At 41.5% G+C, this 26,502-nt stretch overlaps 1 protein-coding gene across 8 annotated transcripts; it reads left to right on the top strand.

The window, feature by feature from the left end:
- mark1 (MAP/microtubule affinity-regulating kinase 1) lies at nt 1–26,244 on the top strand. Of its 8 annotated transcripts, none has more exons than XM_068326785.1 (19): nt 1–282; nt 3,011–3,211; nt 8,169–8,222; nt 16,068–16,116; nt 16,496–16,561; nt 16,740–16,810; nt 18,115–18,171; nt 18,283–18,519; nt 19,521–19,640; nt 20,127–20,226; nt 20,309–20,421; nt 20,516–20,669; nt 21,312–21,493; nt 21,657–21,748; nt 21,904–22,044; nt 22,141–22,392; nt 23,786–23,812; nt 24,424–24,468; nt 24,576–26,244. In XM_068326785.1, exons 1-19 carry the CDS (start codon nt 232–234, stop codon nt 24,919–24,921), a joined length of 2,358 nt encoding a protein of 785 aa, XP_068182886.1. In that variant the 5' UTR covers nt 1–231; the 3' UTR covers nt 24,922–26,244. The 8 variants fall into 8 exon arrangements, with proteins under 8 accessions (XP_068182886.1, XP_068182885.1, XP_068182882.1 ...); XM_068326784.1 differs by having other exon boundaries at nt 24,573–26,244; XM_068326781.1 differs by having other exon boundaries at nt 20,516–20,720.
- The last annotated feature ends 258 nt before the right edge of the window (nt 26,245–26,502 follow it).

Genomic DNA, 26,502 nt, shown 5'->3' with positions numbered 1-26,502 from the left:
CTCTCTCTTTCCTCCTTTCCTCTCTGCCTGTGGTTCATCTGAAGGAAGTGCACAAAGCTAGGCCCCCCCCGTGTGCGCTATGCTGCGGTAATAGGCCGCTGTTTTGCGGTGTTTACAGGGGATGTAGAGAGGGACGGGGGCGCCGCTCCTCTCCACGACGCACCGCGCCGTGTCTGCTCTGCTCTCTCGCCCAGCTCGCTGCATCGCTGAGCGGCCTGCGAAGCACACAAGATGTCGACCAGAACGCCATTGCCAACGGTGAACGAGCGTGACACCGAGAACGTAAGTTGCTGCTATCCGGGGAACACCGGTGCGAAACCGGACGTGGGAATGGAATTTAAAAAAAATAAAATAAATAAAAATCACAGGGGGATATGGCAGGTTTTGCGCACCGGATTATTGTTTTTTTTTTTAAGTGTTGCAGAGCGACGCGGAAAAAAAAGAGCGCTCCCCGGCTCGATTTTTGTTGCCTTTCTCCATCTGAATGGAATAAAAGCTCGGAGGCTGGAGCAGCCCCTAGAATGAAGGTGCCGTCGGGGTGACGTCCTCCCCGCTTTCTGTTCACAACAGGCGAGTAAACAACGCACTGCGTCAGTGTGATAGATGAGAGGCTTTAACGTCAACGTGGAGACATAAAAACGCTGCTTATGTGACTGGATTTTTATTTATTATTTATGGATATTTATGTATCTATTCCACTGATGCGACTAGGGGGTGTTTCACGGTCCAGATCGTCAATATTTAGGGAGGGTGGGGGAGGATGTTGCCCTACTTTTCAGTGGCAACGCTTGGTGGCATCGCAATGTGACATCCATCACCTATTGGCCCTGTTGTGGCTGCAGGAGGAGGAAGAGGAGGAGGAGGAGGAGGAGGAGGAGGAGGAGGAGGAGGGAGAGGATCATTCAATATTCTGCTGCCACGACTCCGGAGAGGCGGACAGACGTAAATGTGTTTAATAGGAGACGCTTTATTCTAACAGCTGGAGACACGCGTGCATACACACGATCACAGCGTCATAAGAGTGTGTGTGTGTGTGTGTGTGTGTGTGTTGTGTGTGTGTGTGTGTGTGTGTGTGTGTGTGTGTGTGTGTCTGTGTGTGTCATGACAGGCTCTGATACATGTTGGTCTGATTTTTTTTTTTTTTTTGTAATTAAAAACAAAAGTCAACAGAGATAAAGTTCTATGAAATGATTTTTTTCCCATGTTACACTTATTTAGTTTAAATATCTTGAAGCACTAGATTGTTCTCAGATTTAGATAGTGGGCTTTCTGTGTTTTTCCTCTCCACTATGCATGTATCTGGATTATCTTTGTCATTCTACTTTAAAACTAAATAATGTAACTCAAACATCCTTCATGTTAACTTTACATCAGCTCTCTGATCTGTCTGACTGAGTTCACTGATGCATAAGCAAGGAGTGGTAATAAAACTGTCTGACAGTCATGTTATTTAGGCCCCGTAGATATTTACTGCTAGGTGGCTGTTAGAGAACTGCCCCTGCACCAGTGGCAGAAGTCAGGACGCCTCTGCAGGATTCCATCAGGCAGCTCCAGGGCCCGCTGGCAGCTGAGCCAGAAGAAAAATGACTTTTAAAGTCGCCAAATACAAGAAGCACTTCCCTAGCATTCTTATTTTTACTTTTATCTGTTATTATTGCTTTTACGTCTGGCCTCCCAAGACATTACGTCAGTGTTAAGGTGTTAATAGATTCACTAGTGGAACAAATTTTGAGTAATAATCAAGCATGTCTAAATTTCCATGTTTGATTTATAGACTTAGCAAGTATGGTTTCTCAGATAACGATAATGATTGTTAAGCAAGCATGTAAATTTATACAATATTTATATTTATAAAGTAAAAATATAAATCTTTGTGCCACAATGTCCATTAAAAAGTGATGGAATATGCAGTAAGTAAGTGAAATATTTGTATTATTTGTACTCTGCTTTTACCATCACTTCAGTTTGTGTTCACCAACATTTATTTTACACCTCAAAACTTTTTAGATTATCATCACTCTGTATGCTAGCATATTGTGCTGTACTGTATCTATGTAATGAGCTATCAGACACACTGGGGTCAAAAAAGAGAAAAGTGTTGAACATCATGTCCAGAAAACAAATTTCCCATGCCTTCCTTTGTGTGTGTTTCTCTCACTCAGACACACAGCATGTCAGAGTAAAGAATGCTAGAATCCTGCAGCACTGGTCTCAATCTGCCAGGATGTAGTATAGCTAACGTGATGCGCACCTTGCAGGGTGTAGCGTTTCCCCTAAGTGAAATGGGAGCAGGGGAGAAACCAGACTAAGGCTTTATTCTCTTGCTTGGGTGTGGTGCTCAGGATCATGGGATCTCTGACCTGGACTGACATCAGCAGCTGTTGTAGAGAAGAAACAGACCAGCGGAGACTGCTGCTAGCCTGTGCCAAAGCTGCACTTAATGCAAGTTGTTATTAGTTCACCTTCACGTGTCAAATCATTTTGTTATCAGGTTTGTCCTTGTGACATCATGATAGGACTTGATTTTGTGCAGGTATTTTCAAAGACCCCGATTTGAAGGAGTTCATTTTATTTTATTTAGTCTTATCCTGTGAGTGATAAGGTCCGGAGGTTTGGAGGTGAATGTGTCACACAGGATGGAATCTGGTTCTCCAACACAGGGCCTTGTGTGCAGAGCACCATTATGTAAGTCATGTGACTGTAGTCATGCAGTACATTGTAGAACACACGCACAAGCACATGGACATGTAAATCATTGGAATCCCCCAAATTCCTAGGACCAGGTTAAGGGGATCATTCCTGTTTGCACTGCGAATATGGTAGCTTTGGCAAACACACAATCCTCCACTGCAGCATCGTTCTGCATTATTGCAGGAAGAAGGTTCCTTTTGGAATCACATGGTGCCAAAATCGAGATGTTGTTTTGTAGAATCAGCGTCGGTTTGGATGAAACATCCAGTAAGGGAAGGTGGTTGTTTCTGATCATGACATGTGGATTTTTTTCCTGCAGCACTCGTCAGTGGACGGCTTTGTCGAGCCCCCTGTCCCCCCGACAAAATCTGCAAGTCGCCACAGCCTGCCGAGATGTCGCAACTCTTTCACCTCCACAGAGGAACACCCTCACATTGGCAATTACCGCCTCCTGAAAACCATTGGGAAGGGGAATTTCGCCAAGGTGAAGTTGGCGCGACATGTCCTGACTGGACGCGAGGTGAGTTTTATATTTACACTTCATAGATCAATAAGATGTTACATGAAGCGTCCGCGTGGGGTGCAGTGTTCGTCCTTCATTCTTATTGCTTCAAATTAGGTCTTCACTTTACATAACATTTCATTTCTGAATAATCTACTAATCACATTCTCTTGAGTAATCAATGTTATTTTGTCTCTAAAATCCCGTCAAAGCACACTCCTCATTTTTTCCACCAGTGTGAAACAACTTTAAAATATCGAACATATCAAGACTTCTAAAAACATGATTTTTTTTCACATCTAAGCTGCAGGAACAAGTTCATGTTTAAAATTTCTAAAAAATAATTTGTATTCTGTCAAAGGACAAATTGATTTCATTCACTTAAAAGGAAAAATGTGTCAGACTCAAAGTGTATTCAAGGTCAGATCACATCTGCACATCTCCTACCATGAATCACAATTTTAAGTGTCCACCGGGGAACAAAATGTTTCAAAAAGCAGCCGTACTGTAGTCGTTTCCATCATCTGCTGAAGATGTAGAATTCAAAGTGATATGTTTATTTGTGGTAAACTGGTATTTGTTCTTCAGTCATATGGGGAATTACTGAAAACAAGGTTTTATTAGTTGTCTTTATATTCCTTGTCAGGACATAGTTGTCCCAGTGAAAAACAGTGTCCAGCTCTTGGCTGAAGGCCTTCAGTAGTTAGAGAGAGAAGAAGGTCATCAGCATAAAGAAGGAAGGGAGAGGCCAACCGAACAGCAGATTCATTTAAAACGAGTCGTGAGCAAAATTACTCAACCCCCATTGTGGCCTGTGTCAGATTTATGGGCAGACTCTACAGTTTATCAGCGGTCTGCATTAACAAATCACACAAGAACAGTATAATTATCTCAATACAACCACTCAACACAAAATGCTGCTTTTAATGACTACTGCAGGATTATTCAACCCCCTGAGTGGCATCGCTCATAAGTGCACACATTTGCAAATGAGATGTTGTTAAAGTGCTGTGTCAACCGTTATAGACTTACTTTGGTGGATTTTTTTTTTTTTTGTTAACGTATCTGCTGATCCAAAAACACAAGAAAAATTGCCATCAGTAGATTAAATTCATCTATATAGGACACCGAAGTTTGCCGAAGAATGCAGAAAAAAATTATGGCTCTGATGCTGACAGGAACACTTAATCTGACGTGCGTATGTGGGTATGTTCAGGGACAGCTTTGCTTCCTTGTTCACTTTGGAAACTCTGGAGGGTGAGATGGGTCCCATCAAGTATCAGGAAGCACGAGAGAAGAACGTCTCACAATATTTATGGAAGCTGAAGCTTGAAAGTCTGTGTATAGAAGTATACCTAAAAATTCATCAAGGCTTGATTTCAGTTTTGGACCTGAATCCCACAGAAAATCTGTGGTGGGCTATGAAGATGTTGGTTGCGGTTGTTGCTCATGCGGAATAGGTTCTGATTCCTCAGGATTCAGTCTATTGTGCTTCCAGCAGGTGATTGATATATCTGCTGTACAGGAGCTATTTTAACTGATTTGGTTATTGTGTATCCTGCTAGTATGCTGTTTTGCTCAGGTTTCCCACCCCTAGATTTATAGTCAAGGGATTTCCTTCTTAAACAAAGGTTTAATTGATTCTAATGAAATGAGCATGCATTTTGCCAATAAATCAAATATACATTGGAGCTAATATGGCATCCAACAGCACTTATTAAATCACATTTAATTTGCAACCCTGAGGAACTGTTTAGTTTTGAACACATACATTCCTTTAACTAGATCATGCTTTTGGTGAAGCCCTTTGTGGCCTGTGGTTAAATATGTGCTCTATAAATAAAGCTGTACTTTTGCCCCCTATACCATACTGTTGAAGTCTGCAATAGAGCCCTCCATCTGAATCAAGTCAAAGCTTTTCTGACTTACAGTTTATTACAGCGGTCAAAGATGTGGTGCTGTGGGAGGAGGGAGCTGTTTGTCAAGGGAATCCACTATTAATCTAGTATTAATCTTTACTCAGAGTAATTTTTCTCCTGTATCTCACACAGACGCATCATACACGTAGCCCTGTCAGAGTGGGTAATTAAAGCCCTTCTTTCCCTCAGGAGAAAACAATGACCTGTGATCTGCCCAGCAGGACTGACAGCACACCTCAGATCTCCTCTCACTTCTATTACGCATTATGTTCTCGCTCGTATCAGAGCGCTGAGGTTGTAAATATTTTCCCAGGTCAAACCTGTAACAATTTGACCCTTTCTGCTTTCCTGTAAAGCTTATGTTAAATAAGCATATTGTGTATGTGACCCACTGTTTGCTGAGAAGGTCAAGCACTGCTCTGTGTGCCTGAGTACCTTTGCTGACTCATCAGAATGCAAAGACACGGATCAGATCAGTGAGAAGGAACGAGTGGAAAGAAAAAGAAAGGAATCGACTCTACCTTAGCTGGAGCCCAGCAAAGACTTTTCTCGCAGCTAAAAAAGATTTATTCAGTGAAAAAACATAAAGAAGAGAGCAGCGGTCACCATAGGCGACAGTTTACCATCCACACACACCCACACCCACACTGCCTTTGTTGTCTTTACAGTATTTAGATACCTCTTTGTTTAAATAGTTCCCTTTAGCACAGTGCTGTCATGACCGTGTGGTGTCATGTAAGGGGAAATGTAAAAACGCGTTTCCTTGACATCTCTGCTCCACATCTGACTATTCACCTGAATGTTTGTCTCAAGATCAAAATGTATACTGTGTGGAGAGTATGGGTTATGATTCATGTTGATGGCAGCAAGTAGAGTGCAAACTTAGAGCCCAAAGGCCATCTTTAGAGCATCGTAAGTGTAGAAACTCATATTACACTTCAGATTTCTTTCCCCTACTGCAGCTGGGAGAAACATATTGTCTATGAAAACACGTTAAAATCTGGTAGATCTGGATTTTTATATGAATCTGCACCTAATTGCATACACATTCATATTTTCCAAACTCCTGAAAAATCCGCATTTCTTTTTTATTTTATCAAAATCCAAGGGAAATTTAAAAAAATGTTGAAAAAATGCCAAATGTCACAATGATGCAAAAAGAAAATGATGGGCCTGTTTCTTTATTTGAATTCACACCAAGAAGGTATCAGGGTCCGTTCTGGTCCAATACCCTTCCTCATACCAGGTCTTACCCAACTTTATGCAATCCTGCTGACAAGCCGTCCAAGAAACTGCAGAGTACGTAGCTCTGACGAGGCCAAACAATCCTGCCAGTGTCTATTAGTATTGTTAATCCATTCCCCAAACCAATAAAGTTTTATGAAAATTACTTCAGGGGAGAAACATCACAACAACATCCTGTTTAAGACAGTGAATTAAAGAAATCCTGGCTCTGCCCCGTATCTGAATTCTTAACATAAAACACATCAAAGACCATCAAAATGCTGTAGTATGCATCTCAGTGTGTAGACTTGTTTGTGTCCACAAATAGCATCTCCTTTTGCCCCAAACTACAGTCAGTGATCAAGAAGGTTTAGAGTTCATGCTGGTGTTTCTGATAAGATGGCTGATTTCATTGTAACTGCATTTAAGGGGTTCATTTAAAAAAAAATCTCAAATATTGTGTTATTTTCTGAAAGGACATTGTTGAAAAGTGTTAGTACCTCTGTTTCATATGAAGTATGTAACCCTGAAGTTGTTTTGAACCAACCAACGACCAACTTGGGTTGCCTGCAAAAGTGACTCAACAGGCCAGCAACTTTGACGTTCATTCGAATTCCACCTTAAGTTGTGTGATTACTGTCCAACAATATGTATTATTTCAAAGTAAGGACATTACATCATAAAACTGCTTTGTAAATTACCCCCCAGCTGGACTTGTGTGTCCACGGGTGAGTCTGCAGTATGACTTGGCTAATGGCTTCATGAAAGCTGCTGAGTGCAGAAAGTGAGGGGAGCAGGTCTGTTTCTGTTGGCACTGTGGGGTGATTATTGAGATAGACGGTTCAGACTGCTGCCCACCACGTCCTGCCAAACCAACAATAGATCACTGATCTGCAGAGTCACGCTAACACATTCTGTCTGTTTGCCCTGAGATCAGACCTGAGCGATAAGACTAATAATCAATAGCTTGATTATTTTAAACCTTCACCTCGGTAATGAGTTATTGTAATTTCCGATGCTTTTCTTTTTCCTATTCTGCCTGCAAAAATTTCTCACCAGGTCTAAGCTGTAAATATGTTCAGGTACTTAAGGATTTGCATCTTCATACATTCTGCCTCGAAGCGATGACAATTTTTCAAACAAAATTTTCAGCCCCTGTCATATGTGGTTCTAGATCTGATACGGAATCAGTTCATGATGACAAAAGTCAGGACATTTGTGGTGTAATTTGTGTTGCTGTTGGCATGTATGCATGAGCGCTGCCGGTGGCGGGAGCGTGGTTCGATGAAACAACCAGCGCAGAGGGATGACAACAGTGACACAGATCGTTGTTTCCAAACAGCTGTAAACTGTGTTTTCTGTCATGTAGAGCAAAATGTCAAACATGCTTTCACTATTACAGTAGTGTGTCTATTTTGGTTTGATTACCATGTGTTGTTTCACAAAATTTCTATTTGTTGTTCAGGATGCAGATTACTTCTGTAAAAATGGAACTGAATGTGGAGTGTCTACTTTTTCATGCATAAATATGAATGTGAATCATCCAGACAACCAAACCTGATCTGTGCAAAAGTAACAATCGTGCAATGATGCTTCTAATGTAAATGTTGCCCAAAATCTGTCCAAGTTATGAATTTTCTTTTGGTAGAAGTTCCTTTGGTTGAGATTCATGAACTATTGGCTAAATGTATGTGAGTGTATTGTCTGAGCTACTCTAAAGGCACCTAATGAAAACAGATATAAATGGCTTCTAACATGTCTGTTTCCTTTTGTCTCCCCCTCTCTCTCTCTCTCTTTTTTTTTTGTTCTTGCTGTCTTATCTCTCGCTCTAGGTGGCGGTGAAGATTATAGACAAAACCCAGCTGAATCCCACCAGCCTACAGAAAGTGAGTCACCATTTTACAACCACGTGGTAACATTAACGTCTTGATTAAAGTGCTCTGGCTTTTCCATTAGTCATCCCTGAGTTATTGCCGCTATATCTTTGTTCTTTGACCCCAGGATGAGCTGTTTTAAATAATACAATCAGTTGTAGTCAGGAGAGACCACTATGCTTGTTTAATCTCCAGTCATCCTCTCTCTGCAATCTCGACTCTTCGTTTGTGGCAAGGAGTGGCTAAAAATACGCCTGCCTTCCTGCCTGTCTCTTAACCTTGTCTAGCAGTCATAACCAATTACAACAAAGACTCTTCCTGATTACCGAGACCATATCGAGGTATTCCTGCCAAACACAAACACAAATACATAATCACACATACAGTCTTCATGTTAGATTACACCCTGTCGAAGGCAAGCAGTCACTGCTGCAGTTTAGTGCGAGCTAGCATTCCAGCGTGTCTAGAAATGATGCAGGTGTTCAGCTGACTGCCAGGAATTCTTTTCATGGTTGTGACATGATTGAAACCTGGTGCACCGCCACTACGCTTTTAATTTAGTACTTTGTGAGGGATGAAAATCTTTAATGATGGACCATAACCACCACATGGACTTTTCAGTTTTTGTCTCTGGAAAGTGTCAAGGTGACAAAATATTGGTGCCTAGCTCCCAAAACTGTCAGTCATTCAAGGAGAAGTGAGGTCAAAGGCTCTAACAAGTATAAGATGAAGGATGGAATCGTTAAAAAGGGACAAATGACTTATTTGATTCATGATATCAATCCTTCTTTTAAGTCCATAAAACATATCAGTTTCCTGCCAATAGGAGGCTTCTCACATCATTGCAATGCCAGCATTGTTCTTAGTGAACAAAGCAAATCTATTATCAAGTTGGATCTTAATGGGATCTGACTGCAGCTCTTCAACCAATCACACTGGCTGAATTTCAAAACCCTGACTTCTACATTCATGTAACGTCTCTGAGATGCAGCTCATTATCTGAGCTCATTTGTCAAGCAGCCAATCATACGGGGTATTTATCGACGCACAGCGATGTGATGAATATTTAGAGGCGTGGCGTGTGTGCCACGATGTTCTTGGAAATACTCTGAGCCCACCGGTTTGGGTCTTGTGTGAGTCATGATGGGTTACATACCCAAAATGTGATTGGCTTGGTTGTCCACCAGCTAAGCAGACATATCATATGAGGCTGGCGACCAATCAGGATCCTGCTGATGAATTATTCATTGATCCTTTCAAATGTCAGCTGCAGTAGACCAGAGGGTCAATATGCAGAGGTCTTATGTCTTTTTATGGGAGCTACTGTTGGTGCAATAGCATGTATGCTGTTTGGTGTTTTTGCTGCCGAACATTCAAGAATTAGGTCTGGTTTATGATTGTGAATCTATGAAGACAGTTGCATCTCTGTATGGTGTTTATCTGTACTAAGATTTAAATGACCTCTGGTCTGAACTAGATTGTTGTAATGGTATACAGAAGGCCCATCTGCAATGCAGAAGCTTGTCTTATAATGCAGCAGACATCTCCTGGATTGAATCGATCGTCTTACTGAGTGCCCTATGGTGTCTACGTGAAAACCGTCCTCCAGATGCATTAAAGGGAACGTCCATCTTAATGCATTTTTTTTCTTTTTGCTTGTTTACTCCTGGACTACTCAAATAATGATGGGAAACAAAGAAAATATCAGAGTGGTTCTCGTTCCTGGTTTCTGGGGTTTAATGCTACTGGTAAATCAGGTGATTTCAAAAAAATGATGTCAATTTTAGGATTGGATGGCTCCAAAAAAAAAAGAAGTAAAGGCTGGATCCAAAAGACATAAACTGAACATCATTCTCATTTAAACAACAGGAGTTTACAATTAACAGAAATGCTGCAGCATTTCACCTTGATACAATCTTCATTTAAGTGTTAAAGTAATTAAAAAGGCAAATCTTGTTATGTACTGTTTACAACTACACAATTAACTTTATACCCTTAGAGGCTTTTTTTTTGCTTCGGCTGGATTTCACCACCTTTCCTCAGGGAACGTACGGCTGTAATTACTTCACGTGTCATTCTGTTTCGGAGTAGATTTTCTTCTGTTGCATTCATGACATGTTAGCCAAAGCAGTTCTGCAACCCAGGATGTTGGACAACAAATTGATCGTTTTACAGAGAACACTTTCATGGTTGAGAAATGCTGTAAAGCTATGCTATTTGTAGAGACGGATATAAACAACAGATGGGTATAATTATTGATTCAATGACTCAGACGTTACGCGTGCATGGACACCAGAGGTTGCAGGATTCTCTTGTATATCTTGAAATCTCGTATCGTTGTGTTCACGTAATTGCGCTTTTCCAGTTTCACGCTTTTTGTTTGTTGTGTGTGATTGAGTGGATTGATTTGGAGTCAGTGTAAATTGCAGCTTTTTTTTTTTCTGCAAGAACCCCTCATAAATGATGCTGATTATTTTTTTTATGGTGGGCATACCAGCTGGCATTATATGCACAGACAGCACTCAGGCAGATCCCTAAACATCACGTGCACACACACGCACACACACACACATAAACATACACAACAGGAGATCCTTCGGTTTGAGTCCTCAGTTCTGACATCAATCACACACACGGTCGGTTGGACCAACACATGTGCAACGACAGGCATACTCAAAATTTTATCACAGTCGGGTTTTGAGAAGGGTTCACCACACAGATAGGAAGTTAATCTGTAAATCTGTGCTGTTGTCACTGCATGAGCTTATCTTTACCAGTTGCACTGTGATTATTTTTTTTTTTTTTCAGCATGAGTCATGAGGTTAGAATGAAGCTCTAGTCTCTTCCGTCATGAACCTCGGAACTCTCTACCCTGGTTTGACTTTGTGGTGTTTTACAGGAAATGAGGTCAGCTAAGCTTCCAAAGCTCCTCCTTAGATTTTGCCACAGGAAATACATCACGTGACCTGTGGTCAGAGATGTTGACGTTGTCATGGTTTTTAGGCATTTTAGCCCTAAAATAGGCCTCTCCTTTAATCCCCTGTTTCACTGAGCGAACGTTTACTCTCATCCCCTCATCCCATTGCCCCGGCTCCATTTCTAATCTGTAAATGAGAGTCAGTTCTTCTCAACGCATCAGAAATGACAATATTTAATATTATGCGTAACACACACACGCACGCACGCACGCACGCACGCACGCACACACACACACACACACACACACACACACACACACACACACACACACACACACACACACACAAATATAATATTTAAAGTTAAAACCTGGGCTGTTAAAAAAAATGACACCTTATAGTTTTACACATGTAACCTAATTAAGTTTTTTGCTTTGTCACTTTTTCATGCATCTGCTTCTTATTTTGTCACTTTCATTCTCTCTTGTTTCAGACTTCCTGCTTCTCATTTATTCTCCTGCTACCCAGATTGTCTCCTTGCCCTGATTGTTATCACCTCGTCTCGTTATCCCCCATCTCTTATCGTATTTCCTACCATGTTCCTCTACCCTTCTGGCCCAGTTCGTTATGTTATGCTTCTTTTGTGCCAGCCCTTGTCTTGAGTTTGAGTTATTACTATTTCTAACCTTTCCTGTTTTTAAATTTTACCTGTGCTTGAGACTGAATTTTCCTTGTGTATATTATTCCTTGAGTGATGCTTTTGTATTTCCTTTCCTGTTCCTGTTTAGCAGGTAGAGCTGCTTGGTTCAACTTCAGACAGAGAAGTGAAGCAACAGAAAGCCTTGCAGCTTCTTTAAAATTCAGAGTTGTTTTTTTTGTACAGGTCACCCAAAACCAGACAACTAACCTTTAGTCTCACTCATTCTGCACAATATATTGTTTCAGCATCAACCAACCATCTGCCATGTGCACTAACCACATTGCAGTACATGCTATGTCAAGTATGTCAAATTAAATCGATCACATAAAGCAAAAAAAGTTGTAGCTTGATGTGTTTGATTTAGTGTAATCTTCGCAAGGTCCACATTTTCTACCCCGACTCATATTATGTTCCAGCTCATAGTTAGAATAGATTTTAGCATCATCAGACATATAGAATGACACAATTGTGACTCAAAACAAAGAACGAAGTGTCTCACCTGTTCTCATGCTGGTGTCAGAACCATGAAAGTGGACTGGTGTGACACTAAACTACTATGGTACAGGATTGAGAGGGGTGCACATATTTTAAGCTATTTGAAATGGTGAAGGTAATGATTTATTGCTTATTTGTACATGGATTACATGTATGGAAGATGTCTTTTTGATTTTCATGCATTATGTTATCGCAACAGAAAAAAATATATTGCAATGTACTTTCCAGTGCTGTCGCTTCTTTCTTGTTGAGAAAGTGTTTAGAACATTCTCTGACTTTATTTTTGTATTTTCTTGCAGTTGTCAAAAGCTCATCATGAGGTCAAGCTCCCATAATGGCTGCTGTTTATATGTGTCTAGCGCTTGTCGCTCCACGTTAGCCAGTGAAACGCTTGTCAAGGCCACGGGCTAGAGGAGCTTCGGTCTTGCTCTGATGAGCGGAATGTGGTTCGACAGGCAGCATTGTTGTCCAAGATAAATCACAAAACAAATCAAACGTCGAGGCTGCGTGGATTTGCATGTTCGTGGATACATTTTGTCAGCGCCGTTCCCGCTGTGAGTGACACTTAAAGTGAACTGCCCTCTCGGTGATGTAGATATTTGCGTGGGCGGAGAGCAATGGAGAGATGTCCAGTATCTCACTAGATCAGCAGTCAGGACAGTTTGTCCCTCTGTCTGCCTGTTTCTCTGTCTGTCTCTGTTTTAGGGCATCAGAAACTAGTAGCTATTTACTGATAGATGGTAACACACACACACACACACACACACACACACACACACACACACACACACACACACACACACACACACACACACACACACACACACACACACACACAATAGAAGCTTCCAAGCAGCTCACCCTATCAATAATCTCCATGCTGAAGGGGCAGCTGTGCTGCTGTGACTGAAATAGTCCAGCCAGTTTCTGTAAGTGTTCCCAGTCTGATATCTACTGCTCTGCTCCTTCTGCATGAGGACTGTTGTAATTAAGGCTAGTTTGGCAGCCTGGACGCCCCTGGGTGGCAGGAACTAGGTCACTGGCGCAGACATCCGAGATTTTAGTTGCATTGAAAACGGTGTTTCTTCTTTGTGATACAAATTTTGTTTTGCATATTTTTGTGAAGCCATCACTGCGACTCTTTGTCCAGACTGATATGCTACTGGAACTGGTGTATTATTGATTTTAATACTAGCCTCATTATCTTCTGTTCTCTTCATGGTGGCTACGTCTCTATTGAGCTTGTATTGACACTGTGTTTGTTGTTGTTGTTTTCCACTGCCCTTCTCGGATTTGCTCTAATTCTTGTTTCGAAACGGTTGCACGCATGCTTCCCATGTGAGGGGCTGTTGGGCAATGATGTAAAGGAGAGGGAAAGAATAATAAAGAATAAGAGATAAGTGATCAGACTGTAGAATGCTGCTCATTCAGGATGAGACACACGGTCTGTCATGATGGTTGCGTCACATGATGGATGGAAGTACATCTGAGGCTGTTTATTTTTGGGCGCGCTGCAGGATGTCTTCCGGTTATTGTGTCAGTGTGTTTCCAGTCTAATTGACTTTCTTACTGTGGGGAATCTCTCAAACCAACAGAGTAGTTGATGAATATGGAGTGCGCTTTTCCAAACAGGATATTCCTTTTTTTTTTTTTGGAGCCATTTGTGAACTGAAGATTTTTTTGTAGACAAAATGTGGTTTGATAATAAATTCAGATTTAAGCTTGAGCTCTTTTTCATTTTCATTGTTGAATAAATGACAGTGTAGTTATAGTTCATCTGTTGAAATTAAATGCAAAGATTCACTTTGAGAAAAACATTTAACAATGACATTTCTATGTAATTATTGTTTTTGTCCAAATTAAATTTCCCACAGAAATGTGCTCAGCATTTTAAGTTATTTGCACATTTGTCTTTTTGAAGAAATAAGTCTGGTGAAATATTTTTATGTGCCCCTGCTTATTGAGCTTCGTTGTCCATCTGAACATTTGTAAAAAAGTTTTTTTTTTAAAAACCTGTACAAAATTCAAGTAATTTGACCTGTGATTTGTGAGATCTACATCTCATAACAGTTTTTTTTAGCTGAGTCAACATTTATGTCATTCTGCTGTGCTTGACGGAGTCTATGGTCTCTCCGCATCAGCATAAATTGAGTCTTCTCATTCTTATTGTCATCAAAATTTATTGAAGAAAGTGAGTTGGCACAAGTGACGCTTCACTGGGAGGAGATTGTTGCAGCCGGTGCATTGCACACACTATGGAGATGTTGCCATGATGACGTGTCTCTGTTGGGATCTGCTTCATCACAAAATAAGTAACACCACCTGATTGCTTGACCCTGGAAACTTGCCCCTAGCATTTAAAATCTTGGTCTTGTTTTGAGAAATTTGTGATCTATTAAAAAAAAAAAAAGCAATGGCAGATTACGGATTACCGGTACTTTGTTTAAATAGAAATGTTTCATGAATGACTCAGACCAATATTATTGACAGTGTTAAAGAAAATGATCCTATCCTGCCTCAGACTTTAACCCACCGTCTCATGACCCTGGATAAGTCCAAGGCAGAATCAGCTCAGAATGCATTGACAACCTTTTGAGAGATCCTGTGGACAAATTGCCAATGAAGCAAACATGAGCGATCACGTAACCTCATCTACCGACTGACAGCGTGGGAGTGAGCCACTGCAGTTGTTGTGGACTGTTTTCAGCTGCAGATTAATACACATTTGGTGATTCAGTGAGTATTTACTGCAGTAGGACAAAGTGCGTAGGATTGCTTCAAGATAAACTAAAGCGACGGCTGTGATTATTGTAATGATGGAAGACGTCACCCAGCTCTGCAGTTCGGCACGCTGAATTGTTTTGTGACTTGCTCCACCAGGCCTGAGTCACACAAATGAGGCACCTAAGGAGGAACAACCATTGTTTTCCTCGCTCCGGAGGGCTTAAATACACAAACCCTCGGATGCCTCTGTACCGACTACTAATGTGCTGGATGTGCACGCTGGCGCTCGTGAGGTTAGAGGTGTCAGAGGGAAAGAAGAAGACAGACAGGCGAGCAAGTAGAGACAGAGAAGAGAGGAAAGAATGAGAGCGAGAGAGAGAGTAGCAGCTGCTGAACCAGACTGTAACAGAGAGGTTCTGCAGAGTCCGACCTGCTCACACTGGTATAATAGCTGCATTTGATGACCTAGAAACTCAGACTACCCCAGCAATGCTGTAAGACGGGAAGGTTGCATTCATATTCTGATGTACGTGAAAAAAATAACCATCACTACAAGGTTCCATCCTCCTATTTAATAATAAGCGATATGATTGTGCTGCCCCCCTTTTTTTATGTCTATACTAAGACGATTATATCAGGACGCAAATGTGTGACTGGCTGTACATCTGTGTGCTGGGGTGGGCGGCTGTGATGCTGCTGACTGTTTGGATGGTCTGCTGGCTGGACCGCAGCGGGTCATAGGATCATAATTCCGGTTTTGTGTGGGTCTGGGTTTAGAGTGATGTTCTCACTGTATTGCTCATATTGTTTTATGCAGGACAGCAGTCTAATGATGAATATTTCTCTGGTTCCCTTATGTTCCCAATGCTAAGTCACTCATGGTAGTTTTTTCCTCCTTCTGAGTCAGTCCTATTTAACAGTTTCACACGTGATTCCCCAGCAGAAACATGTGAGACGCCGGGGCAACATTTCATTCAACATGTGCCTGGATGTATTAAACGTTCGTCTGTGTCTCCACAGCTCTTCAGGGAAGTCCGGATAATGAAGCTACTGAATCATCCAAATATAGGTGAGCTGAAACAGGGGCATGATAGCTGTGCAATAATATTGCCATTAAGTTTGGATAAGCACTAACAAAACAACACATTAACCAGTTGAGCTTATTTGTAAGGCTGGTCTTTTGGAGTAAATTAATTTATTTGGTGACATTGTTCAAATGGGATCCTCTGATTTTGTGTTCCCTCATTTTTACTGTCCAGTTCTACAAAGCAAATAGCAAATATTGACGTTTGCCACAATAGATGACAATTAATATGACAATATGACTTTACTCCAAATGGACAAGTAAATTCAGTGAACAATAATGAAGAAAACACATTAGTAAGTAAATCTGAAATAACTCTTTATTTTATCTCCATTTCTCTCCCCCTCAAAACGTTTCCCGCTAGTGAAATTATTTGAGGTGATTGAGACAGAGAAGACACTTTATTTGGTGATGGAGTATGCCAGTGGTGGTGAGTAATGCATGTTTCTAATGAAGTTTAACAAGTAGAGAAATCACATCCCAAATAAAAAATGCCATTAGGATTTGATGATTTAGAAGTCCTCATAAACACATGATTTTGGTCACATAAAGTGCTGATAACATACTGATTATATGTGATACGTCTATATTTCCTCTTCCTTCCCCAGGAGAAGTATTTGACTATCTAGTCGCTCACGGCAGAATGAAGGAGAAAGAGGCCAGGGCCAAATTCAGACAGGTGAGTCATCGGCATCGCAGCGCACAGACCTGTCACCGCTTCGTTTCTGCTCAGAGGGAAGACTGCATGCACCAACACCGGTGCTTCGTCACCAGCTGCAGAGAAAAGATGGAGTGGAGATAGTCTGGCCTGAGAGAGCAGGAGGGTTGAGAGTGAAAACCTCACAGATCCCACGCTGACATCTAGTGGTGCTACGAGAGCAATGAGCCACGATCAGAGCAGCTCTTGGCCTCTTTCGTGCTACAAATAACATTTCTCTCTTCCTTCTAATTACCCTTTTGTTCAGCATAGTGCAGAAAAGTCATCTTGATCAACCATCTTTTTTTTCTCACATCCATGCTGTTTATATTTATTATTCATAGCAGTGGGTGACTAAGAGGTGATGTGTGTGAAAGTGTGGCCAGTTCATGTGTGTTTGTGTGTCACAGTACAGATAGATCCACACCCAGGAAGGTGAAAGCGACTGTGCGTGTGTGTGTGTGTGCCTGAGAGCAGGCTGGCGGGATGCATTCATCACAGTACGTTTAGTTTGCTTAGTGTCGTGGCTATTCTTGTGTGTTGGTAATAAATTATTCCTACTGTGTGCCACATAGTTCTAGTGACTCTGGCATGAGAGCATTTGGGCCAACTCAGATAAATATTAGAGTAGGACTGTTTAAACACAACCATCCTGGGAGCCAATTTAATTTTTATCTGCCACTATTAAATATTTATCAGCCGAGGATATTAGTGAAAGTTTGCCAGATCTTTACATGTTGTGAGGTAAACCTCAGCCTTTAATTTACGGACTCTGACCCTCAAACAACAACAGTGGATCTGAGTTTGACAGTCAGTTTAGATGAAGTTGTTAGATAAAGTTGTAACTTCTCTTCCTTGATTTTTAGTCTTACCAGTCTTCCTAGAGTGTTACATGATTTTTGATGAAGCATCTTTGGTCACACTGTTTAAGAAAAGCTGTAGGAGGAGTAACCTTTTTCAAGAATGACTATTTTTACATTATTTATGGTTCACAAAAAGTTAAAAGATCGTCATTTTAATCACAAGTTATTGTTTCTGTGATTTCTCTTAACCAAAAATGCCAGTTAACATTCTGAGTTAAGCTTCTTAAAATTGAAGGGAACTTTTTTATCAGTTTTTAATCACATGTTAGACCAAACGGTGCACCAGAACTATCATTGCTGAACCTCTATCCTGTCTCTTTTATTTTCTTCACTCCCCTTTTGAGCATGTTATAGTTTTATTTCTTAATGTTTAAAACGCATAGGCATTTCCTGTGATATGTGCATGTGTGTGTATATTTTCAGATTGTGTCTGCAGTGCAGTATTGTCATCAGAGGAGGATAGTACATAGGGATCTAAAGGTGAACGTCTCAGCTCGTACTCTCACATATCACATTTCTCCTGAGCGCTATCAAATTTGTGTGATGCCTGCACAGTCCCCATGATGCTTTGCTGATCTCTTTCTCCCTCAGGCGGAGAACTTGTTGTTAGATGCAGATATGAACATAAAGATAGCAGACTTTGGATTCAGTAATGAGTTCACTGTTGGCAGTAAGCTGGACACGTTCTGTGGCTCCCCGCCGTATGCTGCTCCTGAGCTGTTCCAGGGAAAGAAGTATGACGGACCAGAGGTGGATGTCTGGAGCCTCGGGGTCATTCTCTACACACTGGTCAGCGGATCGCTGCCCTTTGATGGACAGAATCTAAAGGTGTGCACTTGTTCTGGATGTCTATTTGGCTTTTTTTGTTTAATATTTTAACATTTTTTGACAGAAAACAAATTTGACACTACTTTTACGTATATTGAAAACTTCTCTCTTGCAGTCAAGCTCACAATCACCAACATTTCTCATGAGTTTTAAATTTTTCTTTAAGCTGAGGACAGACTGATGCAACATCTCCAACCGTCTTGGTGATGGCAGGTTCTTTATATTAAAAAAAATAGACTTTTGGCATTCATATTCAGATGACACGTATAATTCAGCTTGTTTGTAGCACACAGACACCTACGATACGTCCTCCAACACAAAATATGACAGGATCTGTTACAAAAAGGAATAATTAATAGAATTAATCAATAGCCTCAAAAGTAAATAAATAATAAATGCTTCTCTTAAGATATTTTATTCATATGTATTGATGAATAATTCTCTTGTAGTCTTTATTCAAACCGATGGCAAAGACCACAGTATATGAAATGTGCCCACTGAAGTACTAGAGGCTGGCGTCTCAGCCAAGTGTGAAGTCAGATGTGAAAACTGGGGTTTTTTGTGTAAAATAATAAAGTTTAGTGGGGTGAACCATGTCCATCATTTGTAGTAAAAAGCTGTACGGATTTGTCCACCCCTCCTTCATAATGCAGCCCTGTTGAAATATTGAATATTCAAGCTACAGTGAATGTTGAGAATCTGAGATCAGGGTTTTATGATCTGTAGATTTTTATTAGTCTGTTCTAATTAGTACTTTTGTATGGATAATTGATACTATGATAATGTTTTATATAAAGGGGGTTTCTAGTGGAGTTTAATAGACAGAACATGAACCCTCAACCCTGTTGTGACCCTCCATCTTCAGCTTGATCTCCGTGCAGTTTTTCATATCGACTCTATGATATTGTGCTGGATTAAGGTTGAGGTTATTTTTGGTCCACCAGTGTTCTTTTGCTGAAATTTCTCATCTATTTTTTTTTTTTTCCTTGTCTCCTCTGTAGGAGCTGAGGGAGAGGGTTCTACGGGGAAAGTACCGTATTCCTTTCTACATGTCCACAGACTGTGAAAACCTGCTGAAGAAACTTCTGGTGCTCAACCCCGTCAAACGAGGCAGTCTGGAGGTAGAAGCAGCTTTTACAGTGTGGCATCGTCACAAATGTTGTTCTGTCTGTTCTAATGATTTGATCGTATTGATCAGTGTGTGTTGTTGTTGAAAACACATCATTGCTGCTGCCGTTTGTAAACTACTGAAATATTTCATTTTATCACAGTGTCCATATAATTAGTGTTGTTGGTGAGATGTTTCTCCTGTGTGAACAGATTATGGCTGTCAGTTCAGTTCACACTCAGTCTGCTCAGAGTCAATACCCCCAGTGATTAGCACCAGGCTGAAGTTCAATAGTAAAGATTTCTCCCACAATCATAGCAATTGGTGACATTGTTGGCCCCCCACCACGGAACTCACCATCAAAAAAGACTTCATGATCTTCCCATTGTTTTGCCCTTTTCCTTACGTTTGGGTGTCAGGTTTTATAATTGATGTAGGGTTGCAGTTGAAACAATTACATCAGACATACACGAGCACAATTGCTTTGTTTCTTGGTTAGCAAATAATGAAAGACCATTGGATGAATGTGGGTCACGAGGAGGAGGAGCTAAAGCCTTACATGGAGCCGGAGGCAGACTTCAGTGATTCATCCAGAATAGGTATGTTTGGCTGAATTCATTAGAGAAAACACTTTTATTGGCAATGCCTCTCTGGTTTATGTTGTCCTGGATTCCTCCCCAGAGCTCATGGTGACGATGGGTTTCCCTAAAGATGAAATTACAGAGTCCCTTCATGGCCAGAAGTACGATGATGTCATGGCCACCTACTTGCTGCTGGGAAGAAAAGCTCCAGAGGTGCGTTCGTTCGTCATCTTCACATTATCACCAGCAGCGAGGTCATGCGTGAGGTCATGTGATCACGTCCTCCATCCTGTGACTCTATCTCCAGTTTGAGGGGAGTGAGCCGCTGACTAACAGCATCCTGGGGCAGCGGCAGCGACCTACCAGTGACATCAACAACAGCTCCAGCATTTCCCCCGCCCATCCCAAGGTCACACGCAGCATCTCGGCCAATCAGAAGCAGCGCCGCTACAGTGATCATGGTGGGGATGATGATGATGATGGTGGTGGTGGTGTGGTCGTAGAAAAGCCAAGTAAAGTAACCTCGTCCTTTCCAGCTCTGAGAGTGCTGGCGGCTCCATGTTGTGTAGGGGGAAGTTGCTCTCGCTCACGGCAACCTATGTTAGGATTCCATTGCTGCGGTGCTGATGTGTCTCTGAGCAACACGAGCTCCACGGATGCAAAGTCTCTCTTGGAACATTTCATGCCTTTACAATTATTTAAAAAATGTTAATCAAGCTCAGACTAGTTTATTTTAATATGCAAAATGAGGCTCACCCTCAACATTGCACCGGTAATTCAGCAGCTTCCTCCTATGTCAGGTCGGGCCGTTGTGTCTATTGCCATCTGCTGGCTGGCTGCCTTCCTGCAGCACCCGTCAGAGCAGCACCTCAAAGCATGAGGAGGGAACAGCTTTGCTTTGTACTCGCTTACCTCAGCTTCCATTGCAATTGAAGGAATAAATGTTGTAACGTTATATTTGATGAATTGGAAGAAGCCTAAATCCTGGCTTTGAGTTGCTCTGCTTGATGCTACCGTATCAAAAACAGTGTATTCTGTTTGCCGGAGCCGTTGATGTCTTGTTGTGTTGATTGAATGAGTCTAAGTGTTGTTTCGTCTGCCAGTGGGTCCGTCCGTGCCGCCGGCGGTGTCGTATACGAAGCGTGGCCAGGCCCTGAGCGTGGAAAGCGATCACAGGGAGGAGTGGGACGGAGCGCGCCGACTGGAGCTCAGCACTTCTAAGGGAGACGTTCCAGCTTCACCACTGGCCGTGCAGGAGAGGAAGAAAACTTCAACTGCTGTGGGGGTGAGGAAGCAGCAGAGAAAATTACTCACACATGTGCGCATGAGTAAAAAAAACAAAACAAGCTGGAGTTCTATTTTTTTGTGACTCTTCCTTGCGGGAAATTTTCACTAATTCTGTCAATATGTCCTAAAACATGTTTCTCGGTTTCTTTTTTCCTAAACAGACGAATGGATCGATGACTCGCAGGAACACATACGTATGTGAAAGATCCTCAACTGACCGCTATTCAGCTATTCCCAATGGCAAAGACAGCAGGTAAATACAAGCACATTCACATTGCAGGTACCGTATAGATCCAGCTTCATATTTATTCTCTGATTTATTTATCGGCATCATTTTTCTCTGTAATTTTATGATATTTAAAAAAAACTCCTTTTAATAATGAGCACATCTCCCTCCTTGGTCTCTAGTTTAACAGAGGTGTCAGGTAGCACTCCATCTACTGCAATGAGTTCTACAAGACCTCGTCACACCAAGTCCATGTCATCATCAGGGCATCCCTCGAAAAGCACACTGCCCCCGATTGATGACAATACAGAGCTAAAAGCCAGGTGAGCATCTTCATTCGATGTCATCTGGAGTGGCTTCAGCTGTTGGACGTTCACGAATGTCTTTGTGGCGCTGACGGATTTATTTAAACGTTGCAGCTCCTCTCCACGTGGTCCCTCCACCTCTCCGTCTGCACACAGTATTAGCACCCCAGAGAAGAACCGTTTCCCCCGCGGTACCACCAGTCGCAGCACCTTTCATGGCGCTCAGCTTCGAGACCGGCGTAGCGCTACCTACAACGGCCCCCCAGCTTCGCCCACACTGTCCCACGATACAGGGGCCCTTGCTCAGCAACGCAGGGGCACCTCCACTGGGATCATCAGCAAGATCACCTCAAAGTTTGTCCGCAGGTCAGTAAAGGATATCGGACATCATTGAAGTACAACTACAGTATTTTCCGCACTATAAGGTGCACGTAAAAGCTTTCAATTTTCACAAAAACCAACAGTGCGCCTTACAGTGCGGAAAATTTTTTATTTGTAAATGTGCCTAAAACTTTGAGTAATAGTATCTCAAGCTGAGAAAAGAATTTTACAAGAAAATACCTGACATTTTTTAATGTGTACAAGAATCTGTAAACGTGTGTTCAGTCTGCACTCATCAGTGTGTGTTTAATGAGATTTGACGACATTCAAATCTGTTTTAGATTTGTAAATGTGTGCACACATTTATGTACGTGTTATTGTGGATATTAGGTTTCACATGCATTTGTATTTTAAAGTGACTAGTTTTACATCTTTTCTGTGGTATACAGTAAGTGTAATTAAATTCAGGTTCAAAGGGGGATTGCAGACATCTGAAAACTGTCTGCATTTGCCCCATGGTACCATGGGATTGAGCAACAGGAAACACATCTCAGTTATTTTCAGCTCCCTGCAGTGCCTGTCATAGAATCTCTGTCATAGCCGAGATAAATGGAAGTTTTAACCCTCATGTAATGTTTTCGTTCCAAGATGGAACTGGGACACCAGCTGGAACACACATGGAACATGAAAGAACCTCTAAACTCATGTTTAGTGGACCCTAACCTCTCTGACCTTCTCTCTGTGTTGAGATACGGTTTCACCCCTCGTCACATATATTTTCAGATAGTTATGATACATCGATGGCTCCCTCCATGCAAGAGCTGCAAAAATCATTTGTTATATTGCACTCAATGAGTCCTGTACTTAAACTACCATGTATTTCATATCTTTGATAGCCTTAATTTGCTTATGTATCCAAGCAGTTCGGAATAAGAGTCATGCAGATTCAGCGTTCCACAGAGTAGCCTAATTATCATGGCATCTTGCTCGCATTTGGTAATTAGTGGCAAGTGGCAAATGTGGATGGAATAATTTCAAATGTATTAATTTATAAATCAAAATTGTAATTTTGGCTATGCAATAAAAAAAGTTACTGATGTCGACCACGTTTTTATTTTAAGATTTTTGCTATTCATTTTAATCAAAGATAAAATTCATACATGCATTTTTTTTTATCTGGTTATGCGAAAAATAAAAGAAGTTAAAAAGAAAGAAAGACAAGAAACAAAGAACAAAGTTATATAACATTCTTTGTTTGGGATATGTGAAATTATTTTAACCGCTGATTCTTCTTTGGAATAGTGACACATCCTCTGCCATTCGTTACGCATCCTCAGAGGATAAAGCCCCATCCGTACAGCATTAGCGCCTTGTGTCACGTTGATGCTAGCCTGTTTGGTCCAGGCTCACAGCTTTCTCTCCTTTTCTCCCTGCATAGAACTCTGTCTTTCAGGTCTACACGGAGGTAGGATAACACGACGCTTGCTGTACCTGTTCCCCCATTCACGAAACCCCCAAAACAAAACCTCTCTGTGTTCACTTTAACCTTGGCCCATGTGATCTTAACCCCTTACATTCTTGTCCACTACACCAAAGTCCTTGCCTAATGACACCCTTGTTATGCCATGTATTTCCTTACTTTGAGCCCTCAAAAACGAACCTCAAGGTTCTCCAATTTTTCCTGTACGCTCAGCCACAGTAACTGCTTTTAGAGCTTTTCCTCTCCTTACTCTCCCCCATCTTCCTGCAGAGCTTAAGAGAGAAGATCAGACAAATTACGGAGGCCATGTCTAAGATTTAAAAGAACTTCGCCACTCCTTATAGATGAGTGGAGATTAAGGAAAGGTAGCATACAGTAGGCAGGATGCTGCGTTCGGTCATTATGAAGGAGCCACTATGGTAAATCATAGTCACTTCATTGTGTGGAACCCTGATACCCAGGATTGTGGAGTTTTTCCTGGCATGATGCCTGACACTCCTGTGTGTGTCCAGTGATGGTGATGCCGGTAGTGGGTGGGGGGAACCAATGCTGACATCACCAGGTGGGAGTAACAGTGTATTCCTGTTTTGATCCAGGGTGCCTAGTGAGGGCGAGGCCAGCGCCAGAACAGAAACACCAAGGTGAGACATTGGGATGCAGCTCACACAAAAGATGCTTGAAGACACTTCCTTTAAATGTCTGTCTCCACTTCCTGTCTGTGCTCTTCCTGTCTCCTCCATTGCAGTAGAAGTGCGTCAGGTGACACCAAGGACGAAGGCGGTCGGGATTCCAAACCTCGCTCGCTCCGTTTTACCTGGAGCATGAAGACCACTTCCTCCATGGAGCCTGCTGAGATGATGAGGGAGATCCGAAAGGTTCTGGATGCCAACAGCTGCGATTACGAGCAGCGCGAACGCTTCCTGCTGTTTTGTGTCCATGGCGATGCTCGTCAGGACAATTTAGTACAGTGGGAGATGGAGGTCTGCAAGCTCCCCCGTCTTTCGCTCAATGGCGTGCGATTCAAGAGGATATCGGGCACGTCTATCGCCTTTAAGAATATCGCCTGCAAAATTGCCAATGAGCTTAAACTGTGACAGCAGAGTTCCAGTTTGTCTCTGGTGAGCTCTAGTGTCGGTCTCATCTCACCACTGGATTAGTGTTGACTTTCAGGACAAAATTCAGCACTGAAGGTCCTAGCCATGCAGTCAGGGTGGACTTGGCTGGTAAGTGCAATGCTGGCCATGAATGTAATGTACAGGGTAGTGGATCAGAGAAATATCACAAGGTTCCACCTCTGTGATGGAGAGATAGAAAAAAAAAACAGCTTCTCCCCTTGTTTTTCTTCCGTCCTGCCCTTTATTTCTGTCATCAGCCCGCTGCTCCCCATTATAGGACACTTTCACGTAACACATGCAGTATGCAACTGAAGGTGATCATCCTGCAATAATATTTTCAGTCTGTTTCTTTTAAACCTACTACAAGATCTACTCTCCTCACTAATAACCATTAGAATTATTGAAACTAAAATAGCCGCTTTTCCACCTATGTTAAGTCAGTATATAGATCAGGCTGGAGCCCATACTAAAACTATGTAAAAAGAGAATTGTACTGTATGCATAACATCTGCAGGTACTGTATTGTACATTGATTTTATGTTCTGTACAGTTTTATTGTCAATAATGTCTTTTTTCATGGGATTTAAGTTCTTTCCTAATATAATTGACGTCTCTTAAAGCATTATCCTTTCAGTCTGTGAGTGTTTTCTTTTTCTTTTTTTTTATAAGAGCCACCATATGAAAATAGTGTTTTTAATTTTATTAAAGAGTACTAAGTTATTTTGCTGAAAATTAAGGGATGAGCTCCCTTGCCTTTTATGTTATACTTCATTTGCCTGTGGAAAAAAACACTAAGTTGCGCCACACACACTTGAGTAGTAACTTCAGTTAAGACTGAAAATGTGTTCACTTTATTTTCTCTCAGCAGTGAGTTGGTGATTTGGAGGTCCTGCTGCAATTGCACAAGTTTTTTCTGGGGTGATGTGTATGAACATGAGAGTATGCACCTGTATTCCTTTAGTGTTCATTTGGTAGTCCTCGATCACAGAAGAAGCAGGGTTGAATCGGTTTACGTTAGAAAGCAGAAGAGAGGCCATCTTTACCCAAAGGACAGAAGATTCATGAAAAGTCAAACAATCACCATGACGGAAGCCATTTGTTTGGTGGAGCTTCTTTCAAGAGCCTGATTTAGTCCTGTCATCAGATCGATTATGCAGGTACTTGTGTATCTCCTTGTTTATTTTTTCTTATTTTTAAATTCACCCGATTTTACTGTATTTATTCCATTACATTGTAATGTGCTGCTTTGTAGAGTTGAGGCGTGCACTTTGTTGAAAATAAAAAGGATTTTATTTGTTTGTACTTATTTTATTTATTTTCTGAATCACATAACTAACTTCAAGATATTTCCCCTCAAGCAATGAAGTAGATGTGTTAGTAGTATGTGTTTTTTTCCATTGGAGGAGCACATGTTGGCATTTTACAGTGAAGCTATGTCATGCTATGCACAGCGGCGCCAGAGCAGGAGCTCAAATGAGATGTAGCTTTTAATTATACATATCTTTATTGGCTCTAATGGATTGGCATTAGTCATTAACATAATCCTAATCATGGTGTGAC

Source organism: Antennarius striatus, chromosome 11 (assembly GCF_040054535.1).
Source record: "Antennarius striatus isolate MH-2024 chromosome 11, ASM4005453v1, whole genome shotgun sequence".
NCBI classification, from domain to species: Eukaryota; Metazoa; Chordata; class Actinopteri; order Lophiiformes; family Antennariidae; genus Antennarius; species Antennarius striatus.
Note: the sequence above shows the minus strand (reverse complement) of the source record. Positions and strands in the feature narration are given on the sequence as shown.